The 27,839-nt window shown below is 45.6% G+C and overlaps 1 protein-coding gene across 1 annotated transcript; it reads right to left on the bottom strand.

Moving 5' to 3' along the window:
* Positions 1–11,154: 11,154 nt before the first annotated feature.
* On the bottom strand, positions 11,155–27,109 carry LOC145409795 (lipid droplet-regulating VLDL assembly factor AUP1-like). The gene is made up of 8 exons (XM_080280102.1): positions 26,992–27,109; positions 24,890–25,027; positions 20,483–20,633; positions 19,188–19,369; positions 16,290–16,451; positions 14,376–14,496; positions 12,330–12,468; positions 11,155–11,661 (listed from the first exon to the last, which is right to left on the bottom strand). Exons 1-8 carry the CDS (start codon positions 27,027–27,029, stop codon positions 11,198–11,200), a joined length of 1,395 nt encoding a protein of 464 aa, XP_080136228.1. The 5' UTR covers positions 27,030–27,109; the 3' UTR covers positions 11,155–11,197.
* Positions 27,110–27,839: the final 730 nt, after the last annotated feature.

Raw genomic sequence — 27,839 nt, 5'->3', positions numbered from 1 at the left:
ATAATTATATATTTATAGAGAGTGAGAGAGAGAGATATATAGGTATAGATAGATAGATAGATTGTAATGCTAGGTGTTTTAGGGTCGGCTTCCCGTCCCTCTAACGCCTAGTGTGCAGTGGGGCTCTCTTTCTAGACCGGAGCTTAGACAAATAGGAGAGAGGCAGGACACAAAAACTCAAGGCAACAACCTTACACGTGTAATTCTACTGTGGAACGGGTAGATGTCACGAATACAGAGACACTGGACAATTATAACTCTTAAGCCTAGGTATGGGTCGTTAGTATCGCGCAGGATACTACTCGGGTCAAGGTCGGGTAAGGTGAATAGCACTTAGGGCAGAGGGTTATGCACTATTATTGCAGGAAGTCTAAGTTCTATATACTGGTGGAACTGGTGGCACTATTTCACTGTGGGTAATTATTACTTTAACACTGGGGCCTGCGTATGATCTTAGTGTGGTGCGGCGTTACTATTTGGTAGCGTATTCACTGTGACAGACCCGTATTTCACTGCCTTGCCGTGTTCACTGTTTCACTGTTACCTTGCTTATTCCACCACTCTTTTATATTGTCACTGATGCTTTTTTCACTGACTTCCTTTATACTGTTAATTCACTGTACTGCCATTACTTCACTATGTCATGGACACTGTGCTTTCACTGTCGCTCCTTTCGAGTCTGGGCATCGTGGAGGTCAGGTACAAGGGCGGCGGAGGTGACAGCCTCACTACTGACGGGGCTTGGTTCTACCAGGGGCCTCTGTGTTCAGGGGTCATGGGATCATGCGTAGCGGCGTCTTCTCTCCTCCGGGGCTGCTGGTGGCGAAGGGTCCCGCGCTTTCAGGGCTTGGGGCGGGAGTCTGGCCCTCGGAGCTGGGGCCGAATAGCTGCCTGAACTTCTCGCTCAGGCGCCTGACAGAGGACGAAGATCTCCGGCGTCGGGGTGTAGAGAGGTCCCGCCCGGGGGTCTTGGGGGCGGTCTGGAGGTCCCAAGGGCTGCGGTCCCCGGTGGTAGGGGACGTCTTCAGGATCGAGGGGGCTGCGGCGTCAGCCTACGTCAGGGTCCGTCAGGTGAGTCCTCTCAGGATCCGGCTGCAGGGAGAAGAGCCCAGTGGTAGTCACGGGGCCTCTCCAGTACTCCTCCAGGCTGGGGGCTCCCTCTGGGTCGTAGGTTGGTGAACAGGAGTCAGCACCTGACAGAGGAGCGGCTACCAGCCGTCTCCTACTGTAGGGCCCGGCTACTGGCCGTAGCCTTCTAGGGGTGCGGCTACCGGCCGTAGCCAAGGCCCAGCTACCAGCTGTGGCCTGGAGGAGGGAGTGGCTACAGGCTGACTCAGGGGTACCTTCAGAGTGGCTACAGGCCGTCTCCTGATGAAGGTGGGAGCGGCTACCAGCCGTCTCCTGTTTGCCTCTGGAGCAGCTGCAGGCCGTCTCCTGTAGGAGGGTCAAGCGGCTACAGGCCGTCTTTTGAGGGGCACCTTCAGAGCAGCTACAGGCCGTCTCCTGACGATGGCGGGAGCGGCTACAGGCCGTCTCCTGACGATGGCGGGAGCGGCTACAGGCCGTCTCCTGTTTGCCTCCAGAGCGGCTGCAGGCTGTCTCCTGTAGGAGGGTTGAGGGGCTACAGGCCGTCTCAGGGGTGCTGACTGGAGCTGGAGTAACAGCTCCACCCCATGGTTGTCGGTGGTCGGCTCGCCCAGAAGGTAGTCTCGTATTCCTGCTATGGTGGCGGCGGGCCAGCTTCAGGTCATAGAGGCGCGCGGCGCGGGCGGACTTATGTCCTTGTCGCCCGGAGTCCTGGCGCGCAGTATATGCTCCTCGGTGGGCTCTTTCTGGTGGTGTTAGGTTGCCCTCCGTGACATTATACTGCATTATATATATATATATATATATATATATATATATATATATATATATATATATATATATATATATATATATATATATTATAAAACTTAATGAAACTGCTTGAAAGTAGGAAGCCGCTGTTGTAATGCATCGTAACTGTGTACGAGCAGTGCCGTGAGTAGTGCATTGATTCTCATCGTATGTGGAGTGCGATTCTGTGTGATTTTTGGCCTAAATAAGTGTGGTCACGTCTGGGCCTATACCGGCAGCGTTAGCCAGTCTCTTGTGCCCCGCCCCCTACTAATGCCCCACCCTCTTCCAGCTCTACTCGTTGCTGACTGGCTGAGATAATTATTCTTCTTACTGATAGAATAATGAGCCTTACCACGAAATAGTATCGTATTATTTACTTTTACTTTGAATTCATTTTTGTATGACAAAGGATGCACTAAAATTTGCTAAATGAATCAAAATCAGTTTAAAAAGAACCACCCCGCCTCCTCCCACGACTGCAGCTGAATTTTGGCGCCAAGAAAGTTCGGAGCTTGGCAAACACATCGCATCTGTGCCGCTGTTACTATTAAACATATTGAGTCAACTATCTGTCATGTCTGGTAAGTTACCACAGTATCATAACCATATTGTAATTTTCCTTATTTAGTTCCTTCATTAATTTCATTAAAATTACAGGGATCGAATACAGAAGTAGGAAAACGAAATGTCACTGGCTTCGCCTACTCAATAGGCCTACAGCATAATTATTTATACAGTATAATTATTTATACCAACAATGCCGTATAAGAAATTTGATTCTATACACGTGGTGTGTGTGTGTGTGTGTGTGTGTGTGTTTGTGTGTGTGTGGATACCAAATATAAGGAAGTCAAAACACTTAGTTATTTGTAGAATGTATACCTTTTTTTATTTTCATAGAGGGAACTTTCGTTACTTTTCAAACCTTTCAGGCCGATGACGTTTCTTGGTACTTTTTTTCCAACATCCTTTACTACAAAACATATTTCCTAGTTAGATTGGAAAACTATCATTGCAGTAAAAGGGTTAAATCGATTAGCGAGAGCGCCTTGCATATTCACCCGACGCTGGCTCGGCAAGACTGTGGCTTCCCTCATCCTACTCGGGGCTCGGGCCGGTGGGTGAGTGGGCGGGACCAAGAAGGCGGGGCACAAGAGACTGGCTAATGTTACCAGTAGAGTCAGTCTCTCATTCTCCAGTCTTCCAAAGCAACATGCTGTTATGCAGCGTATTCTGCGCCCAACTTCTTGGGTTCAGATACGGTGCGGGCCTTGGGTTCTTTATTCTTGACCGTGCTGGAGTATCCAGACAAGGGATAGGGCTCAAACACAGGCTAACCAGATCTACACGTATTTTACCAGAGTACAACTCTTCACACACAGGTACATGGACAATCCTATATAAAACACAAGTATACTCTATGACAGCACAATATAAAGCACACTTACACTATGTATCACGATACAGTGCACACAGGGGGGCCTGAATACAATATGACACATGACACTAGATATATCACGGTATAAAACACATAGGGACATGAACACAATATAGCCAGTGACACGGTATATCACAGTACAACACACACGTGACATGAACGCAATACAACATAGGACACGGTATATCACCATACAATACACGCATGTGTCACAAGCCCGATATAACACCGGGCATTGTATATCACAATATAATACACCTATGTGGTACAAACACAATATAACACTAAACATTAGACTGGAACATAGAGTCAGGTCGGGTATGTATTGCACAGAGGGAGAACAACACGCCTGACAACCCAGTGGTGGTTTGCAACACTGAGGCATATTACAACAGTACGTTACAGGGACGGGTGTGGATCTCCGAGTGGCAGTTCCACTGTACTGAGCCACTGTATCTCACCACTCGTAAGGCCTCGAGGGCGCGATTCACACTTGGGAGGGTCGGGATACTCTACAGGGGAGTGGCGGTGTCACTTATGGGGCAACAGGGGGAACTTCTCACCGGGGGGAGGAGGGGGGAAGGGGCACACAAGGGTATACACTCGGTGGGGGGATCACAGTGGGGAGGGTCTGGCATAAGTGAAAGTCACACAGGGGTGCGACACTAGGCAAGGGGGAAGGTGTGTACACAGGGTCTATAACACTGTAACTCACGGTGTATAGCTGGTCGTTGGTGGGTGCGAGGGGCGAGCTTATGGCCTCTGAGCTGGCAGCCGTAGGTGGTGGCCAAGTGTGGGAGGAGGGCCGTCTGGCGTGTGCTCCCGGTGCGAGGCTCTGGTGGCGTAGTCTGGGGTCCGGGTCGAGCTGAAGGGCGGAGTGATGGGCGGCCCTTTCCTGGTGGGGGCCTGGGAGTGTGGTGGCCCTCTGGGCTGGGGCCCAACAGGGCTAAGAGGCGCTTAGCACGGCACCTGCACTTGGCAGAGGTTGGAGTCCTGGGGGCGGACCAGGGCTGGTCTGTGCCTGCATGGGATCAGCCGCGGGGCACTCGTTGCCGCCCTGGGGCTGCGGTCTCACCTGGAGAAGGAGGCCATCAGGAGTTGGCTGCAGCTGCCCATTCTGGGGGAGTCTGGCAGCTGCAGTTCAGCCCCTGATGCCCGCAGCCACTGACGGACTCCCCGCTGGGCGGCCGCAGCCAACCCCTAACGGCCTCCTCCTCCTCCAGGCGAGACCGCAGCCCCCAGACAACAGGAGGCATCTTGCAGGGCAGCCCCCGACGCCCCCAGCAGCTGCCAGACTCCCCCAGAATGGGCAGCTGCAGCCAACTCCTGATGGCCTCCTTCTCCAGGTGAGAAGTTCCCCCTGTTGCCCCATAAGTGACACCGCCACTCCCCTGTAGAGTATCCCGACCCTCCCACGTGTGCATCGCGCCCTCGAGGCCTTACGAGTGGTGAGATACAGTGGCTCAGTACAGTGGAACTGCCACTCGGAGATCCACACCCGTCCCTGTAACGTACTGTTGTAATATGCCTCAGTGTTGCAAACCACCACTGGGTTGTCAGGCGTGTTGTTCTCCCTCTGTGCAATACATACCCGACCTGACTCTATGTTCCAGTCTAATGTTTAGTGTTATATTGTGTTTGTACCACATAGGTGTATTATATTGTGATATACAATGCCCGGTGTTATATCGGGCTTGTGCCACATGCGTGTATTGTATGGTGATATACCGTGTCCTATGTTGTATTGCGTTCATGTCACGTGTGTGTGTTGTACTGTGATATACCGTGTCCTATGTTGTATTGCGTTCATGTCACGTGTGTGTGTTGTACTGTGATATACCGTGTCCTATGTTGTATTGCGTTCATGTCACGTGTGTGTGTTGTACTGTGATATACCGTGTCACTGGCTATATTGTGTTCATGTCCCTATGTGTTTTATACCGTGATATATCTAGTGTCATGTGTCATATTGTATTCAGGCCCCCCTGTGTGCACTGTATCGTGATACATAGTGTAAGTGTGCTTTATATTGTGCTGTCATAGAGTATACTTGTGTTTTATATAGGATTGTCCATGTACCTGTGTGTGAAGAGTTGTACTCTGGTAAAATACGTGTAGATCTGGTTAGCCTGTGTTTGAGCCCTATCTCTTGTCTGGATACTTCAGCACGGTCAAGAATAAAGAACCCAAGGCCCGCACCGTATCTGAACCCAAGAAATTGGGCACAGAATACGCTGCATAACAACAATAAACTCTAAATTTTCAGTTGCCACAATATCCGGCCCAATGCAATATCCGGCACTGTTTGGCTCTATTAAAGCACTATCTGGCAATATTATGCACCACCCGGCACTGAAATGGGATGTTACCAGCAGTTCTATGCAATATCTGACGTTAAGGTGGATTAACTGGTTCAAAAATGGCAGCCAACTGGTGCTACATTACTGTACTGTACTGTATCATTATAGTACTGTATTTTATGCTTAGTTTTCATCTTTTACTCATGGGAGTTTTTAGGATAGAGGGTCGAGACAGTAACACAATATCCAGTTGGACACCAAATAGGGGTGGTACTGAGCTATATCCAGTGTTTCACTACTGTATTCATCGTAAGGCTACGCTGAATAACAACAGATCAGTGAGAGTTTACTTTAAATAAATAATCCAGGAAAATATCAAACTACCACTTTAATAAGGGATACGGGGAATTGTATTTGTCAAAGATCTCAATCAACTTCTAGGATACACAGGTCTTCACAGCAGTTTACAATTATATTCTTTTCACTTTAGCTCGGCCTTGATTACCACCCTTTTGCAGTTTATCATCATGTAGCTCAGTGGCCGGAAAGACAACACAGATGCTATGCCTCTACTGCACATCCTTTCCACAGCACTCCACTGTGACTAGCATCTATACCTTGTGTTACTCTGGTGTTAATACTCAGCACTGAAAATGGTCAGATGACAATTGTGGGCCAAGTCAGAGTTGCTGTTGATTAACACTGGTCTTTCTGGATGAGCAGACCCATCAACCTCAGGCAAGCAATTGCATGCACATGGCCATCATGTGCAGTAAATTGACATTCACCGCCTCATCACAGCAAGGCACAGAGCATTATGTGAAGGTTTGGTTCCTGGATGGATATCACATTTGCATCTTTCGACCCAGTTACGAGGGGCAGCACAGCAGGCTCCACATCACCCTGTTATGTGGTTACCATCCAGCACTGTAAATGGTTTCCTGGGTTAGGCCAAGATAAAGTAAAAACACACTATCAAAAGTCATTATTTACACGTGTGGTGGTCTAGTGATCAGAACGCCCCAGCTGGAATGACAGCCTTGCACAGGATCTGTCCTCAGGGTGACTGGAGGCTTTTTAATCATGTAATACCACCAAGGGAAGTACGCTGGTCATCTACCCTTAACTGCAGCTACTAGAATACTGTTGTCTAGCCTCAGGTCCCTACACCTCAAATACAGTAACATAGGATTGGCTGTTACCATCTTTTTTTTTTTTTTCACCTCATAATCACTCTGCAATAATCTGGCTGTGTAGTGTATGGCAGCTGTGTGAGAGAAGTCAAGGAAGTCAAACAAACAAGCAAGCACTCTTACTGGAACTCAAGCATCACAAACTTTGCAAATAACTTATCAAACACCATAACTTCAGTTTGGTTGTGATGTGTGTAGTGGTTGTGTGACTTAAGTAAAAGATGAGGCAGGCAATCTTATATACAGTTTAAGCCCAAGGAAATTTGTAAATAGGGTACCAGACACTAAAATGTTCACTCTTACTGGGTTGTGAGTGTATGGCAGTTGTGTTAATGTTGTTGTACTTGTTGTTGTTGCTCTGGGCTCATCTGGACCTGAACCCAGTGGACTCCAGGCTTATGTTGCCCTTCTGCAGTCCACTATCCTCCTCTCAGGAAGGATCCGATGGATGTTTGAACAACCAGGTGGTGGCACCAACTGGCTCTATCAGTGCCACCACATGAAGGCATCCCTCTCCAGCTGCAGTGCAATTCCCAAATTCCAAAGTAGTCAAGTTCAGGAGGTTTTCAGAAAATAGGATTCTTTTGGAAAACTACAAAAATTACATTGCAAATAGTCATATGTACTGATGTCCACATGTCCCTTGCCACACCCATCAATCACTGTACTCATCTATCTATCCATCCATTGCCAGATGCCTTCATCAAGCAAGGGGTGGCCACAAACAAATCAACTCCATTTTGCCCTGTCCCCTGCCATTTCACTGTCCTCCCCCCAGCTCACACCTCCCTCTCTCATTTACTTCTCCATTCGTACTGTACTATAGTTTATCAATTCGTATTAATGGTTTCAATGACTAAATTTTTTTTTTCTTCTTCTTCTTTTACTCATAAATACTGTAGGCCTACCTTACATTACCACTCTTGATATCTGGCATCCCACTGCCCAAGCAGACGATGTATAAATTATCCTATTAGTAGACAATAATAACAAACAGTTCTCTCAATAATATTATCTATTACCAAATGCCTTAATCATGTATGGGGTAGCCACAGTCAAATCACCTCCATGTTGTCCTGTCCCCCGCCATTTCACTGCCCTCCCTCCAGCTCACACTCCCCTCTCTCTCATATATCTCTCCACTCCATCCCTCCTCAGTATTATGCTGTACCAGTGCAGTATCGTCAAATAATGAAAGCGTCAATCAGTAATGCCAAGATCAGCTGAGCCAATTTGAGGACTACAGGACATGCTGAGATGTGTGTTTAGTAATTTTAAGTTATCAGATCTGAAAATAATTTGCACTTTGACTTGTTGATATGTTAGAGGTAGAGGTGATATTTTTGGTTCAGCATTTCAGGGCGAGATTTTCACTGGCCACTAATTTTTTGACGGCATCCTTGTCAGCAGGTATCTTTTTTGCCCAAGTCTTCACACACTTTAGTCTATGATTGTGTTTAAATCTGTTCAGCCAGCCAGTGGAATATTCACGAGACTGACTGACTTTATGGTAAGTTGTTTGTGAAATTCCTTGGCTTTTTCAACCAGTAAAGGTCCAGAAATAGCAGTTCCTTTGCTCCTACACTGTTTTAATCATTCATAAGACACAAGATCATCCATCAACAGTCTCACCTACATTTTTCCTGTCTGTCACAGATTCAGTAAATATTTTCACTTGCAGCAGAAAATTTGGATATTTTTTCATGCTGTTTCTTCAAGTCCTACACAGCCAAAATTTCAATCCCATACATATCTCGTTGCTTGCTGCTGCAACACTTCTTCAGCTTCCTTACAGTTTTCATTTTTTAATATTTAGCAATTTGTTTTCTTTTTATTGTAGCTGTTATCATCAGTTCTATGCTTCTTTGAAGACATTTTCATACTGTATGTATGCAAGTTCGGCATCAGAAACTAACAGTTTTGTCCACAGTGGCAGAACAAAGAATGACAAAATCACCCATGTGAATGACACAGGTCAGGTAAGGCCAGCCCAGCCAGGCTCATGAGTTGGCCTGGGGACATGTGTGACTAGTCCACTGGCCAGACTCTTGAGCTGAGTTAGGGAAGTAACTGTTCCATGCTGGCTCACCAACCTTCCTTAAGAACAAGTCACACCTGCCCCGGCTAACTGACGAGTCTGGCTAAACGATGAGTCAGCGTGAGTACCACAGCACTTTGTAAACACAGTGGGAACAGCAAATGTTAAAAACAGTATTTTTTGATGTGGCAAAACTCTCTCTCTCTCTCTTTTATAAACTGTAATTGATAATAACTTTGGAAAACTGGAATTTTTAAAAAAAACTGATATTAGTATTTGTATTTTGGGAACAGCACTGCATATGAGTCAAAGCAAAACACTGCATGATCAGTCTTACACAACTAAAGCTAAAAAAAAAAAAAAAAAAAAAAAAACAGGTTTTCGTTAGCTGTGAAATTCTGGTCATGACTTCCCTTTAGCTGTGGTTGTTTGGTTGTGGCCACAGGACCATCTGAATGTGAACCCAGTAGACTGCAGGCTGAACTTACCAATACCTACAGTCCACCACCCTCCTTCTGGGGGGATAGGAATGGAGTTGAGAGATGTTTGTATAGCCAGGCAATGGAGCCACCTGGTTGTATCAGTGCCACCACCTGAAGGCATCCCACTCCAGCACATAGGATTAAAGGTTGAGCAGAAAGTATGGTTTGTGAGTACAGCATGGGACAAAAGTTAGCCTCCTATTCCACGTCTGTCACTCCTCCCTGACATGTTGTATAAAAGTGAATTATGTAAGAGTAGAGACACATACCAAGCCTCTTTCAGTAATAATAGCCAGCAGGGAATAGTGACATGTAGAAGAGGTGAAACATTAAGTGAATCATGTATCTATGGCCAGAAAAACCTTACACGTCTCTCCCAGATCAGTAATATTTGCTAGTGGAGAATACTGATATGCAGAAAAGAAATAGCGACAGGCAGAAGAGGTGAAATATCAAGTGAATTATGTATCTACTGCCAGAAGAACCTTACACGTCTCTCCCAGATCAGTAATATTAGCTGGCGGAGAATAGGGATATGCAGAAAAAGTGAAACATTAAGTAAACTTTTGTATAGGTGGCCAGAGAAACCGGTTATGTCTCTCCCAGCTCAGGAATACATGCCAGCAGAGGACAAGGAGAGGTAAGAGCAGTGAAATATTAGGCCAACTTTTATGGCCATCCGTACCCTATTTAAGCACACAGGCCACCCACCTAAACCCCTTCACTTCAATGATGTATTTTCACTGTATTTAAAAGCCAGGGTAGGTGTCCTGGTGTGGGCACTTGGCACAGGTGGGTTTGCATCTACCTTTGTGTGTGTGTGTTTTTCATGCAATTAAGGAATGGCAGCTTATATGAACAGGTGTCTGGGATGATGCAGTGGCCTTGTATCAATAGTGGATGAAGATAATGATGCAGTGTCCTTGTGTCCCAGTAAAGTGGATGGATAACCCACCACAAGCTCAAAGGCCTTAGTTATGGGGAGGAGCACCATAACTAACAGCCTCACGATGTCTGCCCGCACCTTCACCTCAAGCCAATGTAACTGGTCTTTTCAGGGCTTGACGTGGTACTTTATAAACTCTTCAGTGAATCAATTTTTTTCCTAAAGCTGAATAGACTGATTTGGTAGCAGCAGGGAAAACGAATCAGTCGAGTGAAGGAGTTAAGGGCCAAACGAACCAAACAGCGTGCACACTCAGTCATTCTTCTTCTTCCTATTTATAAAAGTCAACTGTACAATCGAGCTCCAATAAACGAGCTACTATACATAAAATCAGCTGATGACACTCCGGGGCGCATTGCAAGTGGCATAAGAGCTTCCTAACACCTTCTCCTCAGTGATTTATTCTGCACAGTGCACCATAACACTCCTTGGATGCTAATCAGATCGTCTTACTATCAACACAGTGCATATCAATCAGAAAGAAGACAATACTGAGGTGTAACGTGTGATTTGTTAAAGTCTTGTACCTCTTCCTTTGTGATTTGTGTTGTACAGTATATTGCACTTTAGTTTCTGCTGGGGGAAGCCTTCAAGTGGTGGCACTGATATAACCACCTGGCTCCACTGCCTGGTGATGCAAGCAGCCCACATCTCACTCCCTATCCCACAAAAAGGGGGATGTGGACTGAAGAGGGGCAACTTCAGCCAGCAGTCCACTGGGTTCAAGCTGACATGAGCCTGGGTCACAACTACAACACATCAATAACAGTTGGCATCAACAAGAAAAGAATACTTAGGTGATATATGCAGAATAAATCACTAAGGTAGAGGTGTTAGGGAACCTCCAGCCGAGCCACTCAGAATAGGTCCCTCAGTTCAAAAACCTATCCCCTGTGTGGGTTGGTCAGAGCACAGTGTGTCAGCAGTTGTAGCCGGGAACTTGCAGCCCGTGTTTTTCAATGTACTTTCTTCTGGCATTCTCAATCAGCATCGCTTTTCTCTTCTCAAACGATGCCATTCTCTCCGTCGCAGATTTGCCAAACGAGGACGCGGCCGTGCTGAGGGCCAGCGAGGATTTGGGCCTGGCACCGGAGGACGGGGACACCTCCACTGCCCCTCGGAGGTCACCCGAGGGTGACGGGGCCTTGGCCGCCCCCTTGAAGTCATTTGACGGGCTGGAGGCTGACTGGAGAGGGGAGACGGCCTGAGGGGAGGATGGGGCAGGGGATGGCTTTGAGGCTGATGGTGAGGGTGAAGGGTTGGAGGCTGAGGGTGAGGCTCTAGGGCTGGAGGATGAGGGTGGAGGGGGAGGCTCTGGAACCGGCTCTGGCACATTGCCCTCCAGGAAGTTGGTGATGGTGATGTCAACGTTTTGGGTGTGAACTGCAAAAAAAAATAAATAGGTCTTTAAATAAATGATAATAATAATTATAATGATAATAATAATACTAATCATCATCATCATCATCATCTAACCCTGTGTTGCCCCATGAGAATGTAGGAGCCCAGGGCTAGGCAAGTTGGTGCAGACATTTAAGATGAGAGTGGCCAGCCTCACTCATCTCTGAGCGGCATTACATGAGCAACAAACCCCAACCACCCCTTGGATATAAACCCACACCTGCTCAGTTCGGCTGGATAATAATATACATCAATCCTCTTTGGTCTCACTAATCAAGCCATATTCTACACAAAACATAGAATAGTTTAATTACGAAAAAACTAATATCACGTTAGCAACACTTTTAACAACCCCCTTCACACACACTCTCCCTCTCTCTCTTTTCCCCCCACACACACATATGCATACACTCTCTCTTTCCCCCCCCACACACTCTCTCCCTCTGCCCCCTCCACACATACACACACACACACACACACACTCTCTCTCTCTCTCTCTCTCTCTTTCTACCCCACACACACACACATGCACACCCTCTCTTTCCCCCCCACACACACTCTCTCCCTCTGCCCCCTCCACACACACACTCTCTCTCTCACTCCCCACTCCACACACACACTCACTCCCACTCTCTCTCACACACACTCACCCAGGTCCCTCTTGATCTGGTCCAGTGATATATGTGGCAGTACTTCTTGCACTTGCTGGGCCATTCTTGCCACCTCCGGACTCAGTAGTGGATTGGAGGCTGCGGCTGCTTCCCGGGCCAAACGCTTCATGTATTCCACCTGGACAAACACACACACACACACGGAGATTTATTGGCTGGTTTGATTATGAGGATTTCTGTGACACATGTAGGTTTATGTGTGTAATAGGTTAACTCTGGAACTGTCTCCCCCTGTCTGTATTTCCTACTCCCTATGACCTTGAGTGTAGGTAGGGAGGTAAGTTAACTGTTACTCCCAGTCCATGTATGCAACAGGTCAACTCTGGAACTGTCTGGAACTGAGAGAGAGAGAGAGAGAGAGAGAGAGAGAAGAAAAAAAAGGAAGAAAGAAAAATTGAGAAAGAGAAAAAGAGAAAAATACAGAAAAAGAGAGAGAGAGAGAGAGAGAGAGAGAGAAAGAGAGTGTGAAGATGAGATGGAGAGGAGGCAATGTGAGTATTTACCATGTCAAAAGGAGTAAAGTAAATAACACTATATCTTTCTTCACATTTAAACACACAATCCCATCTTCTACATTCCATTCTCAATCCTTCAATTTATACTGAATACCAATACACCAGTCCTGTATGAGACACCCCTAGCATGTATTCAATATGGACAGTGGGTGTTAGCGCCGAAGTGGTGACATGTGGAGGTGTTGGAGGATTACTGGGCCCCAAGGAGGATTACTGGGACTTGGGAACAGGCACTGAAGCCTTTGCCCAGAGTCACATGTAAAAAAAAAAAAAAAAAAAAAAAAAAAAAAAAAATTGCTTATCATACACATCTATCTATCCCTATCTATCTGTCTATCTATTGCCAGACGCCATAATCCCATAAGGGGCGGCCATTTGTCTCTGAGTTAGTTGTTTTACGGGGAGGGGCACTAACCCTCCACCAACCCACTTGCTAACACGTGGGTAACACGTATGGTTTGGTTATATGGTTACCACCCAGCGTTGTAAATGGTTTCTTGGCTTACAGGAAACCATTAGGCTTGTCACTCAATGTAAAGCCACCTGTAAAGGAAAGAAGAGTAATAAAAAGAGACAGGAAAGATGGGAGAAATAGGAAGAGAGGAGGACAGACACAGAAAAAGAATGATAAAGGCTAAGGAAGAAGTAGGCAGCACTACATCAAGTGAGTGGATGATGGTGAGAAATAGGAAGAGAGGAGGACAGACACAGAAAAAGAATGATAAAGGCTAAGGAAGAAGTAGGCAGCACTACATCAAGTGAGTGGAAGATGGTGAGAAATAGGAAGAGAGGAGGACAGGCACAGGAAACGAATGATAAAGGCTAAGGAAGAAGTAGGCAGCACTACATCAAGTGAGTGGATGATGGCTGCCACTTCACTATATTCTTTTCATTCTAACTTGGCCTAAAATTGCAATCTCTCCATCTTGAATACTGAGTTCTAACAAAAGATTAATGCTAGAATAGGATGCTAGTCATGAAGAAGTGCTATTAAATAAACACAGGACTGTTACTCTGCCTTATGCTGCCACTTGAGCTACATGAAATAAGCTGCAAAAGGACAATAATCTGGGTCACCATCATCATCACCATCATCATCACCACCATCATCATCATCACCATCATCATCATCACCATCATCATCATCACCATCATCATCATCACCATCATCATCATCATCATCATCACCATCACCATCATCATCACCACCATCATCATGATCATCATCACCATCATCATCATCATCATCATCATCACCAACATCATCATCACCATCATCATCATCACCATCATCATCATCACCATCATCATCATCATCAACATCATCATCATCATCACCATCAACATCATCAACATCCAGATTTCTTTTCCCACCTAAGAAATGGGAGAGGTTGGGTTCAGTGCTCTCCCTTTCACTCTCTCATTCACTTTCTCTCTCTCTCTCTCTCTCTCACACACACACACACACACACACACACACACACACACACACAAAGCCACCCGTACCCACCTTATCAGCCACGGTGTGTTGTGACGTTTGCAGGTTGAGTGTCGATGCAGTGACCACCTGAACACGACTGGCAAATTCCTCGACGCTTTCATCCTCACTGCATTTCATCCGCCCAATGTACCTGAGCAACACAATGATACTACAGTGCAAAACATTCATTACCATCGGCATCATTATTATTATTGTCTTTCTCCTCCTCCTCCTCCTCATTACCATCATCATCATCATCAGCTTGCTCCTAATCATCCTTGCTTCCTCCTCCTCCTCCCCATCATCATCATCATCATCATCATTATTGCTTCATCATCATCATCATCATCCTCATTATTGATTCATTTATAAAGGCTCCAACAAGCTTGCATGCATCAACCTTGGTCACTTAATGGCGGCTCTCCATGCTGCTTGATCTCTGGCAGCCTCCCAAGCCAGTCCCTTATCCCTGAGGTCACACTCTACCACCTTATCCCAGGTCTTTTTCAGTCTGCTTCTCACCACCCTACTCCCAATGCTCACACTTCTCACCTTCTGCACACTGATTTTCAAAGTTCAAGGAGACCAACAGGAGAGGCACCACAACTTGCGATGCTGAGAGTACTGTACAACTGCTTGGCCTACCACACCTCCTGCCACCTTCTAAGTCCCTCACAACAGCACACCCTTTACACACATCATCCTTCACACACCGGCACCAATACAATCATGTGGTTCATATATCCCTCCACTCCCTCCCTATCCCAAGAAAGGAGAATGGTGTACTGCAGAACGGCAATTTCAGTCCACAGTCCACCAGGTTCATGTCCAGCTTAGCCTGGGGATGAAACAATAAGCTATAATACGATCCTGAATTGCAGAGACCATGGAGGTGGAAAGGAGCCATCAGGTGGGGGAGGGGAGGAATGACACACCCAAGGAACACTATTATAAACTGTGTGTATCTTTATTAACGCTCTATCTGGCCACACCTTATAGGCACACTTGCTTCTACACATGACACAAAGAGAATCAATTAATTACACTTATACACAGAGTGGTAGGTGGGGGCGATCACCATCCACTCATTTAATGTAGTGCTGCTCTCTGGTGTCTGCCCTTTCCTCTCCTCCATCCTTCTTTCCTTCCATCCTCTTCTGTCTTTCTTTCCTTAATTCTTTCCTCGTCCTTCTGCCTACGGGTAACTTTACACTCCCTCTTCTGTCTTTTTCCTTCATTCTTTCCTCTTCCTTCTGCCTATGGTTGACTCTACACTGAGTGACAAGCCAAATGGTTTCCTGCACACCAGGAAACCATTTACTATGCTGGGTGGTAACCATATAACCAAATTTTGGCACCTGGTGGTTTAATGGGTAATTATGGTGCTCCAATTGGACTGAGCCAGTGAAGGTTTATATCCAAGGGATGGTTGGGGTTTACTGCTCACATAATGCCACTCATTGAGGAGTGAGGCTGGTCACTCTCATCTTAAATGTCAGGACCAACTTGCCTAGCCCCGAGGTCCTACACTCCTCATGGAGCAACATAGGATTTGATGATGAATGAATGAATGAATGCAGAGATCACTATGTTTGAAATGTAGGTGTTTTTACTTGATGGCAGGTCTCCTTGTGTCAGAATCCTGAGTCATTCTCCTGTTAAGTCCCTATCCCAGAAGTCCCCACACAGGACCCCATCCCACATCATCCTTGGTGTGCTTCTGGGCCTCTTCCCTCCACATGCAATCCTGTGACTCTCCTTAACTCTTCCTCCTCAACTAATGGTATAAAGTGAGAGGTGACAACAGCAACAAGCACAGTTTAGTACCACATGATGTCCTGAGAGCAGACAGGGCCACAGGCAGTACCTCTATACATCATATTCTCACATACCCACCAGCCAACTACGTAACTTTCTCTCTCTCTCTCTCTGTCATCTACTCACCTGATGGTATATACAGTAACAGGAGAGAAGAGCATGAAGCAGAGATCGGCAGCCCAAGATGCCCCAAGGACAGAGGGGGCCACAGGCAGTAGGGGCAGACGCCATACTCTCACACCAGCCACCAACACAGAGCCACTCAGCTCAAAGGCCCAACTGCCATATCTGAAAAGCAGTACAATGTGACTGGTGATGGATGGCCGGCCTCATATCCCTCATCTGCAGATGATGTTGTGCTACCTGCTAGTTGTGAAGAACAACTCAATGAACTAGTATGGAATTCCTTGATGTCAGCGAGTATTAAGCTCTTTATAAGTCGTTGAGTAACCCTGGTCTGTTTGGCTTAGCAGACCCATCAACTGCGGACAAGCAACCACCCCTGCACAGCTGTCCTGTGCAGAGTACTGATGTTCCCTTGTGGCAGACAGTGCCTTGCCACAGTGAGGTATGGGGAGTATTGTGGAGGTTTGGTTCCACAATGGTGACAATCATCATCCACTCATTTGATATAGTCCTGCCTACTTCTTCCTTTCAACCTCATCATTCTTTTTCTGTGTGTCCTCCTCTCTTCCTGTTCCTCTCACCCATCCTGTCACGCCTATTGCTCTTCTTTCCATTTCAGTTGGCTTTACACGGAGTGACAAACCTAACTGCTCTTGTAACCCAGGAAACCATTTATGGTGCTGGGTAGTAGGCCAACTATATAACCAATAAACAGGGTGATATGGAGCCTATTATGGTGACCCTGTTAACTGCCCTTCAGGTAAATTACAATAAAGTGATGCATGTACAGGGAATAATGACCAAATGCAAACTGAGAAGACATGGGATGAGGTGGTGTGTGGAGACCTCTGGGCTGAGGAACTAAGCAGCGACATGGCTCATGGCCATCACACATGGAGAACTACCATCAAGTGAACAGACAAATGCAGGCTAGCATGGTCAATGCTTCTACTGGTGCCGCTATTATGTAATTACATGTACAGTACAGTAATGACATATACGATGACGTATATGTAATGACGTATAAGGCTGTCTGGTATGCAATCCATTGCTATAACGATCGATGAAAATTAATACCCCAGTTTCCAGTTTCAGGTTAACGATCGCAAACATACAGTATATGATTTTTTTTGTGATGACTTTGTGCGGATGTGCTGCAACCCACACAAGCTGACAGTCAAACGTTTGAGCCAAGATTGGCCACCCTGCATTTACGTGTGCAGAACCCCCCTCCGAGGCCTCTGCACATGCATCCTACTTCCCGTCACCCTTTTGAAGCCCTTGTGTCGTTCATCACTCACGTGTCCTGCTGCTGTGATTGTCACCCTTGTCTTTCCTGTGCTAAATAATTGTCCTGCATGTGCATGGCCATCAAAACATTAATACCATCACAAAATAATAGTGCAAGTGAGCAGCGAATAGTGCAGTGTGTGATATAATGCGGAGAGACACATTCAAGCACCATACGGACGGGCATGAAGCCTCACCACATCGCTCTCCCACTGCCTCACCGCATCGCTCCCCACCCGCCACATTGCTATCCTCTCCCTTGGCCTTTCTGCTTTGCTCTCCCCATTGCTCATCACATCCTCCTGATGACCTGGAGTGATGGCCTGGGCCCTCCAACTGTCCCCCAGCCTCTGGGAGGACCCCTGGTGAAATCTGGGACTGGCCAATGACATACTTCAGGTGGGTGGCAGAAATGTTTTGGAAATTTTGACTTACGTGGCCCTTGACCCCAAATGTATATCCACTGAACACAAATAACACTGACATCAATTTATAGTCGATCAGTGTATGATCAGTTGTTGCTTGATGTAAGCCGATTGTAATTCAGGTCATTACTTAGGTAATTCAATATTAGATATGGTACTGTTTTATGATGCACAAAACATACATATAATAGGTACCATATCAAAGCTATCATCATTGGTTCTGTGTGGATATACACCTCTCCTGCTGTGTCAGTGACTTCTGCTGCCAGACTCTTACCAGCACAGCAGCACAGCACACAGATGGGGTCAGGTACTATACTCACACACACACCACCTCTGTCATATCTCACAACATCCAGCCCGTATATTTATCTATAGTATATCTCCAGCCAGGGTTTAGTAGCATTTTTTTACCACCAATTATCTATCTATCTATCTATCTATTGCCAGATGCCTTAATCCTGTAAAGGGTGGCCATAAACAAATTGCCTCCATGTTGCCTTGTCCCTGGCCATGTCACTGCACTCCCCCCAGCCCACAACCCCCTTCTCTCATATACCTCTCCATTCCATCCCTTCATCTCATCCCCAGTCTCCCCCTTCCCCCCCCCCAACTTACTCAAATACACTCTCCATATTAGTCTCTCAGTAAATTATACCATCGAATGTTCATCCATCATATCTATGTGGAGACTGTCATCCTTTTGCAGTTTATTTCTTGCAGCTCAGTGGAGGCTCAGGACATTACTATGCCTCTACATCTTTTCCATAACACTTCTTCATGACTAGCACCATGCCCAAATATTAATATTTTGTTAGAGATCTGTGGCCACGACAGAAACACTGCAATTTTACACCCTACCTATCTATCTATTGCCAGACGCCATGATCCCGTAAGGGGTGGCCACAAACAAACCACCTCCATTTCACCCTGTCCCATGCCATTTCACTGCCCTCCCCCCAGCTCAAATTCCCCTCTCTCATAAACCCCTCCACTCCATCCCTCCACCTCATCTTCAGTCCCCACCCCACTGTAGTTAAAATGAATAAGGTATGCAACTGCTACTTTGCTACACTATGAAGAAACTAAATACAGGTATAATTATTTCAGCCTTGGGTTCTTTTATTTTAGTATATACTGTATATATGTGAAAAAGAAAGAGAGAGAGAGAATCACCACCTACTTCATGAGTGCCAACGTTCCGCTGGTTGTGGCGCCCTCTGGATGCAGGAGTAAGGGCGGGTGTGTGCTGTTACTGAGGTAGGTACGTGCGTTGGCCCTCAGCACCTCCCTGCCCAGCGTCACACCAACGTCACGGTAACACAGCAGCGACGACACAGCGTTGGGCAGGTCGTATAGGCTCGGCTGGAAGGGTGGAACAGATACTTAACCCCTTCACTACCATCTCTATCTATTGCCAGACGCCTTAATCCCATAAGGGGTGGTCGCAAACAAATCGCCTCCATGTCCCCCTGTCCCCTGCCATTTTGCTGCCCTCCTCCAAGCTCACACCCCCCTCTCTCATATACCTCTCCACTCCATCCCTCCATCTCATCCTCAGTCCCCCCCTCCCTCCCTCTCCCCCCCTCCACCTCACTCACATACACTTTCCTCATTAGTCTCTCGCTCTCCCTCCTCTCCACATGGCCAGTACAATAACGTTTTTATTTTCATTCTTTCCATCTATTGACTATTTTAATCACATTATTAAATATTTTTCTTTTTTTTTAAATGCAAGGAAGAAGGAACCAAAGGCCAGACACCCGCATAACTGTCCCCTCCAAGAAAAAAACAAGTACAAGATAACAGAGCCAAATTCAAGATATGTTCATTTCGATCTAAGCTAAACTGAATCATCTTGTGACAGGAAGAATATATTAAAGGTAGTTATCTATCGATCTATCTATTTATCTATATCCAGACGCCATAATCCCGTAAGGGGTGGCTGTTTGTTTTCTGAGTTAGAGGCTTTACAGGGAGGGGCACTAACCCTCTGCCAACCCAATTGTTGACACATAGGGAACATGTGTGGGTTGATTATATGGTTACCACCCAGCATTGTATATGGTTTCCTGGCTTACAGGAAACCATTAGGCTTGTCACTCAATATAAAGCCACCTGTAAAGGAAAGAACAGTATTAAGAAGTGACAGGAAAGATGGGAGAAATAGGAAGAGAGGAGGACAGACACAGAAAAAGAATGATAACGGCTAAGGAAGAAGTAGGCAGCACTACATCAAGTGAGTGGATATGGTCGCCACCACCTACCACAGTTACAACTCAGCATTTACGATGGTGAGATGATGATTTTAGGCCAAGTTAGAGTAAAAAAATTGTCACCTCTCAGGGATGGAACTTACGGAGGGCAACCACTCCATCTGGGTCATGCTAACCACTACACCAGTAAAACTAAAATTACTGAGACAATTACAGTGACAAAATGGTAAACAAATAAGGGCACTGTCAGGCGTATACTTACAGTGACGCAGGGAAGAACGATGGAGACGGCGAGGTGGTCGAAGGGTGTGACGTGGTTTGTTATGATGATGCGGCAGGATGGGTCGCGCTTGTGTGGGTTCTCCTCCCGCACCACCACACCCAGCACCAGGTACAGCACGCGTAGCACCACACTGCAACACAACAACACTGCACCTCCAAACAAACACTGCAACACTCAAATATCACACTAACACTACCACTGCACACTCAAATATCACACTAACACGGCAACACTCAAACATCAAGCTAACACCAACACAACCAACACTCATTCCACTAACACAACCAGCACTCATTCCACTAACACAACCAGCACTCATTCCACTAACACTAACACAACCAGCACTCATTCCACTAACACAACCAGCACTCATTCCACTAACACAACCAGCACTCCTTCCACTAACACAACCAGCACTCATTCCACTACCACTAACACAACCAGCACTCCTTCCACTAACACTAACACAACCAGCACTCATTCCACTAACACTAACACAACCAGCACTCATTCCACTAACACAACCAGCACTCATTCCACTAACACAACCAGCACTCATTCCACTAACACAACCAGCACTCATTCCACTACCACTAACACAACCAGCACTCATTCCACTGCCACTAACACAACCAGCACTCATTCCACTAACACAACCAGCACTCATTCCACTACCACTAACACAACCAGCACTCATTCCACTACCACTAACACAACCAGCACTCATTCCACTAACACTAACACAACCAGCACTCATTCCACTAACACTAACACAACCAGCACTCATTCCACTAACACAACCAGCACTCATTCCACTACCACTAACACAACCAGCACTCATTCCACTAACACTAACACAACCAGCACTCATTCCACTAACACAACCAGCTCTCATTCCACTAACACTAACACAACCAGCACTCATTCCACTGACACTAACACAACCAGCACTCATTCCACTGACACTAACACAACCAGCACTCATTCCACTGACACTAACACAACCAGCACTCATTCCACTAACACTAACACAACCAGCACTCATTCCACTAACACAACCAGCTCTCATTCCACTAACACTAACACAACCAGCACTCATTCCACTAACACAACCAGCTCTCATTCCACTAACACAACCAGCACTCATTCCACTAACACAACCAGCTCTCATTCCACTAACACTAACACAACCAGCACTCATTCCACTAACACTAACACAACCAGCACTCATTCCACTGACACTAACACAACCAGCACTCATTCCACTAACACCAACACAACCAGCACTCATTCCACTAACACAAACACACCCAGCACTCATTCCACTAACACAAACACACCCAGCACTCATTCCACTAACACTAACACAACCAGCACTCATTCCACTAACACAACCAACACTCATTCCACTAACACTAAAACAACCAGCACTCATTCCACTAACACAACCAACACTCATTCCACTAACACTAACACAACCAGCACTCATTCCACTAACACTAACACAACCAGCACTCATTCCACTACACACTAACACAACCAGCAATCATTCCACTAACACAACCAACACTCATTCCACTAACACAAACACAACCAGCACTCATTCCACTAACACAACCAACACTCATTCCACTAACACTAACACAACCAGCACTCATTCCACTAACACTAACACAACCAGCACTCATTCCACTAACACTAACACAACCAGCACTCATTCCACTAACACAACCAGCAATCATTCCACTAACACTAACACAACCAGCACTCATTCCACTAACACAACCAGCACTCATTCCACTAACACTAACACAACCAGCACTCATTCCACTAACACAACCAACACTCATTCCACTAACACTAACACAACCAGCACTCACTCCACTAACACAAACACAACCAGCACTCATTCCATTAACACTAACACAACCAGCACTCATTCCACTAACACTAACACAACCAGCACTCATTCCACTAACACAACCAACACTCATTCCACTAACACAACCAGCACTCATTCCACTAACACAACCAGCACTCATTCCACTAACACAACCAGCACTCATTCCACTAACACAACCAGCACTCATTCCACTACACAGACACAAGCAACACTCATTCCACTAACACTAACACAAGCAACACTCATTCCACTAACACAGACACAAGCAACTCATTCCACTAACACAACCAGCACTCATTCCACTAACACAGACACAAGCAACACTCATTCCACTAACACAACCAGCACTCATTCCACTAACACAGACACAAGCAACACTCATTCCACACGTCCCATCCAAATCACCAATACCATGACTATCACAATGGGTATATCTTGAATGGATGTATGGTAATATATTTATCTGCAGGGTATACATGTAAACTTTTGGGCGTTCAGTGGGGAAGGAAAAGGATAACGCTGGTATAATTATAGTCACGTGCGGATGATTAAAAAAAAACGACAATCAGGTTACATCCTTTGTGGACACGATAACTGATGGACGCTGACTGTACCAAGCCAGGGATGCCGATGATGATGATGATGATGATGATGATGATGATGATGATGATGATGATGGCGATGATGATAGTGATGATGATCATGAGGATGGGGATGAGGATGATGGTGATGATGATGATGGCGATGATATGGTGATGGTGATGGTGATGATGATGATGATGATGATGGTGATGATGATGATGATGATGATGATGAGGAGGAGGAGGAGAAGGAGGAGGAGGAGGAGAATGTTGATGAGTGATGATGATGATGATGATGAGGAGGAGGAGGAAGATGAGGAGGAGGAGGAGGACAATGACAACCATGAAAGTGGTGGTGGTGGTGATGATAATAATAATGACAGGGGTCAAGTGCTTGAAAGGGTACAGCAGGGAAGAAAGGTTGCTTGTTCCTTGAAGGCAGTGATAAGAAACAGGGAAGTGAGCATGGAAGTGAAAAAGTTACTACATGACAGTATTGTGATACCAACTTTAACGTATGGAAGTGAAGCTTGGACCTTGTTGGAAGGACACAAGTCAAGAGTGAGAGCAGTGGAAATGAGTTATTTAAGAGGAGCCTGTGGAGTCACATGGAGAGACAGGCTGACAAATGAGGAAGTGAAGGAGCATTCTGGTGTGGATGTGATAGGAAGCATTAGGAGAAACACATTAAGGTGATTTGGCCATGTGGAGAGGATGGAGAGTGAGAAATAAACGAGGAGAGTGTATGTGAGTGAGGTGGAGGGAGGGAGAGGGAGGGGGAGGCCAAGGATGAGATGGAGGGATGGTCTGGAAAGGTATATGAGAGAGGGGGTGTGAGTTGTGGGAGGGGACGGATTGAGAGACTGACAAAGAGAGTGTGTGTGAGTGAAGTGGAGGGGGGAAAGGAAAACAGATGAGATGGAGGGATGGAGTGGAAAGGTATATGAAAGAGGGAGGTGTGAGCTGGGGTGAGGGCAGTGAAATGGCAGGGGACAGGACGACATGGCGACAATTTGTTTGTGGACACCCCTTATGGGATTAAGGCATCAGGCTATAGGTAGACAGATAGACAGATAGATAGATGGATAGACAGACAGATAGACAGACTGACAGATTGAAATACTGTCTCCCACTTTCTATATTTCTCACTCCTCGTCAAACATCAGAAAGTGTCCTACCTTGTCACCTACTTTCATCCTGTGTTTCAAACTGCTATCCTATCTATGTCTATCTATTGCCAGACACCTTAATCCCATAAGGGGTGGCCACAAACACATTGCCTCCACGTCGTCCCGTCCCCTGCCATTTCACTGCCCTCACCCCAGCTCATACCCCCCACTCTCATATACCTCTCCACTCCATCCCTCCATCTAATCCTTGGCCTCCCTCTCCCCCCCTCCACCTCACTCACATACACTCTCCTCATTAATCTCTTGCTCTCCATCATCCCCTACCCCATCACAATATTTTCACATCATTCCTTCCTTTGCCACATTTTTTTTTTTTTTTTTTTTTTTTAAATGCGAGGAAGAACGAACCAGAGGCAAAGAGCCCACAAAACAGTTCCTTCCAAGAAAAAAACAAAAACAACACAAAAGCGAGCCAAATTCAAGATCTGCTCATTCTGAGATGCCTGGACACACTGCGTTTGAAAGACTGGAGGTCATAGGCAATAGGAAATACAGACAGAGTGAGACAGTTCAGTTAGTGCTTACCTACTGATTAGTGTGTGTGTGTGTGGTGGTGGTGGTGGTGGTGGTGGTGGTGGTGGTGGTGGTGGTGGTGGTAGTGGTGGTGGTGATGATGATGAATCTCTGTAAAACTCAGGAAAAACAAAAAAATAATGAGAACAATAAAAAATCAAGTACTGTCCTTCTATAACTGTGAATGGTTAGTGCTTACCTTCTGATGAATGTGTTGTGGGGCAGGATGTACGCCGCCAGGAACAGCTGCAGTGATATGAACACCCTCAGTAGGAAAATGATGATGCCCATGGGAGTGTACAGTATTAGCGGCAACAGGCTTGGACCATTGGGGAACCTGGCACAACACACAAAATATATATCATATCGTACGTGTATCACCCCTGCCTTCACATATCAACCAGCTGCAGTACTATCTCTCTACCGTATCTATCTACAGCCAGATGCCATAATCCAGCAAGGGGTGGCTGTTTGTCTTTGAGCTTGTTGTTTTACGGGGAGGGGCACTAACCCTCCGCCAACCCACTTGTTCACACGTAGGGAACACGTATGGGTTGGGTATACAGTTACCACCCAGTGTTGTAAATGGTTTCCTGGCTTACAGGGAACCATTAGGCTTGTCACTCAATGTAAAGCCACCTGTACAGGAAAGACGAGTAATAAAATGTGACAGGAAAGACAAAATAGTTATGACTGGAGGCTTCCCCATCATGCAGTACTGTCACAGGAAGTAGGCTGATCATCTACCTTACAATATATATATTGGGTGGTAGGTTGTGACCATCATCCACTCACTTGATGTAGTGCTGCCTGCTTCTTCCTTCACCTTTATCATTCTTTTTCTGTGTCTGCCCTCCTCTCTTCCTATTTCTTACCATCATCCACTCACTTGATGTAGTGCTGCCTACTTCTTCCTTCACTTTCATCATTCATTTCTGTGTCTGTCCTCCTCTCTTTCTATTTCTCCCATCTTTCCTGTCACTTTTTATTACTCTTCTTTCCTTTTCAGGTGGCTTTACATTAAGTGACAAGCCTAATGGTTTCCTTAAGCCAAGAAACCATTTACAACACTGGGTGGTAACCATATAACCAAACCATACGTGTCAACAAGTGGGTTGGCGGAGGGTTAGTGCCCCACCCTGTAAAACCACCAGCTCAGAGTCAAACGGCCACTCCTTTCGGGATTATGGCATCTGGCTATAATTAGATAGACAGAGACAGTAACCTAGCCTGGGATCTCTACATCTCAGTTGGAGAAACTTTTCTTGTATACACTGCCGTTATAAATGAATGGTTTCTATCTATCTGTCTATCTATTGCCAGATGCCATAATCCTGTAAGGAGTGGCCATTTGACTTTGAGTTAGTTGTTTTACGGGGAGGGGCACTAACCCTCCACCAACCCACTTGCTGACACATAGGGAACACATATGGTTTCGTTATATGGTTACCACCCAGCACTGTACATGGTTTCTTGGCTTACAGGAAACCATTTGGCTTGTCGCTCAATGTAAAGCCACCTGAAAAGGAAACAAAAGCAATAGTAAGTGACAGGAAAGATGGGAGAAATAGGAAGAGAGGAGGGCAGGCACAGAAAAAGGATGATAAAGGCTAAGGAAGAAGTAGGCAGCACTACATCAAGTGAGTGGATGATGGTCGCCACCACCTACCACTACTGGGAGAAACCTTAACTGTATACACTGCCGTTACAAATGAATGGTCTCCCTGACATCTAACACCTTACTGTGGCCTGGTCGTCCCATCACAGCTCATAGTGGCCACGTTAAAACCAATCAGTGCACGTGGCTGAATTCATATTACAACTGAAGACATTTTAAATACCACTGACTTCAAAATACAAAACAATGCATCTCTATGAAAATACAGGCAATAAGATAAAATTTAATCAATGAAATACACAGTGTAAAAAGTTAACCCACGTGAAATGCCCTGTATTTAATGGTAGTCACTATTAACCTACATCCTAGCTACCACATATTACATAATAATTCTAAAAGTAATGCATCTCCATAAATTTATCGATTATAAGGTGAAATCTGGTCGGGAAATCAGATGCCTGGGCCTTGAAAAATGTGCCCGAGTGTTTAGTTCCGAATTCAACCACGGAGGCAATATTACCCTATCTGTTCTTCATGAGACTTTTAATACAGGGAATATCTATGAAAATACTACTCAAAAAAACCAGCTCTCATTCGGAAATCACATGCTGGGTGCTTGAAAAATGAGCCAAATTGTACTGCCCTACATTGAGTGAAGGAGTCATCATTGTCATTAACCTCACCTGCTTTTATTGTACATGGCTTCTATCGGCACAGTCATGGTGGTGGCGGTAATATTATCACACCAGCGGGACACATTCAGTAAATATTATTGGGCACAATGGGAAATAATCCTCCTCCTCGTCTTCTTTTTCCAGCTGTAAATACACTGGGGTCCATGCAGGGTTGCCAATCCTAGCTTCAAAAATTTCGCTAAACTCACATAGGAAGAGCCAAAATCATGCCAAACTTTGCTCATCAAAACCGCTTATTGTCGCAAAGTATGCAGATTACATTATACAAGAGGTGGTGGGTCTTGCCAGGCACCCCCTTCAGTAAATATAGTTACATGCAGTCATTGGTTGCAAGTGTGTGCAGCGTATGACAAAAGGAAGTGGTGAAGGGTCTCTAGTGAATCTTGCCACACACACATACCTTACTGCAAATAAAGATGATTGAATGAAATATATATTGCCGTAGAAGTATGCAGTGTATATGTATAACAGAAGGAGGTGGTGGGTCTTTCCCAGCAAAACAATTATAGACAGTCAAATAAAAATGATTAAATGCTTCTTGAAGCATGATTTTCTATAATGGGATTTTCTATACGTAATTCAAACTTGAGAGAGAGAGAGAGAGAGAGAGAGAGAGAGAGAGAGAGAGAGAGAGTGTATAGTGATCGCTAAATAGAAGTGAATTATATTAATCTAAGATAAAATCGCTAAACTGTCAATTTTGCTGTGACGTAGGAAGGTGCTAGGTCCGGTTTGTGAAAGGGAGAACTTCACTAAAACCAAATTACTTCTGCCTGCCTTGAGTATTTGGAATACGTCTTAATGCTATACTTAGAAGAACTTGAAATACATAGCAG

Source organism: Coenobita brevimanus, chromosome 83 (genome assembly GCF_032717465.1).
Source record: "Coenobita brevimanus isolate Jiangsu-jjx chromosome 83, ASM3271746v2, whole genome shotgun sequence".
In the NCBI taxonomy this organism is placed as follows: domain Eukaryota; kingdom Metazoa; phylum Arthropoda; class Malacostraca; order Decapoda; family Coenobitidae; genus Coenobita; species Coenobita brevimanus.
This window is presented reverse-complemented; position numbering and strand designations above follow the sequence as displayed.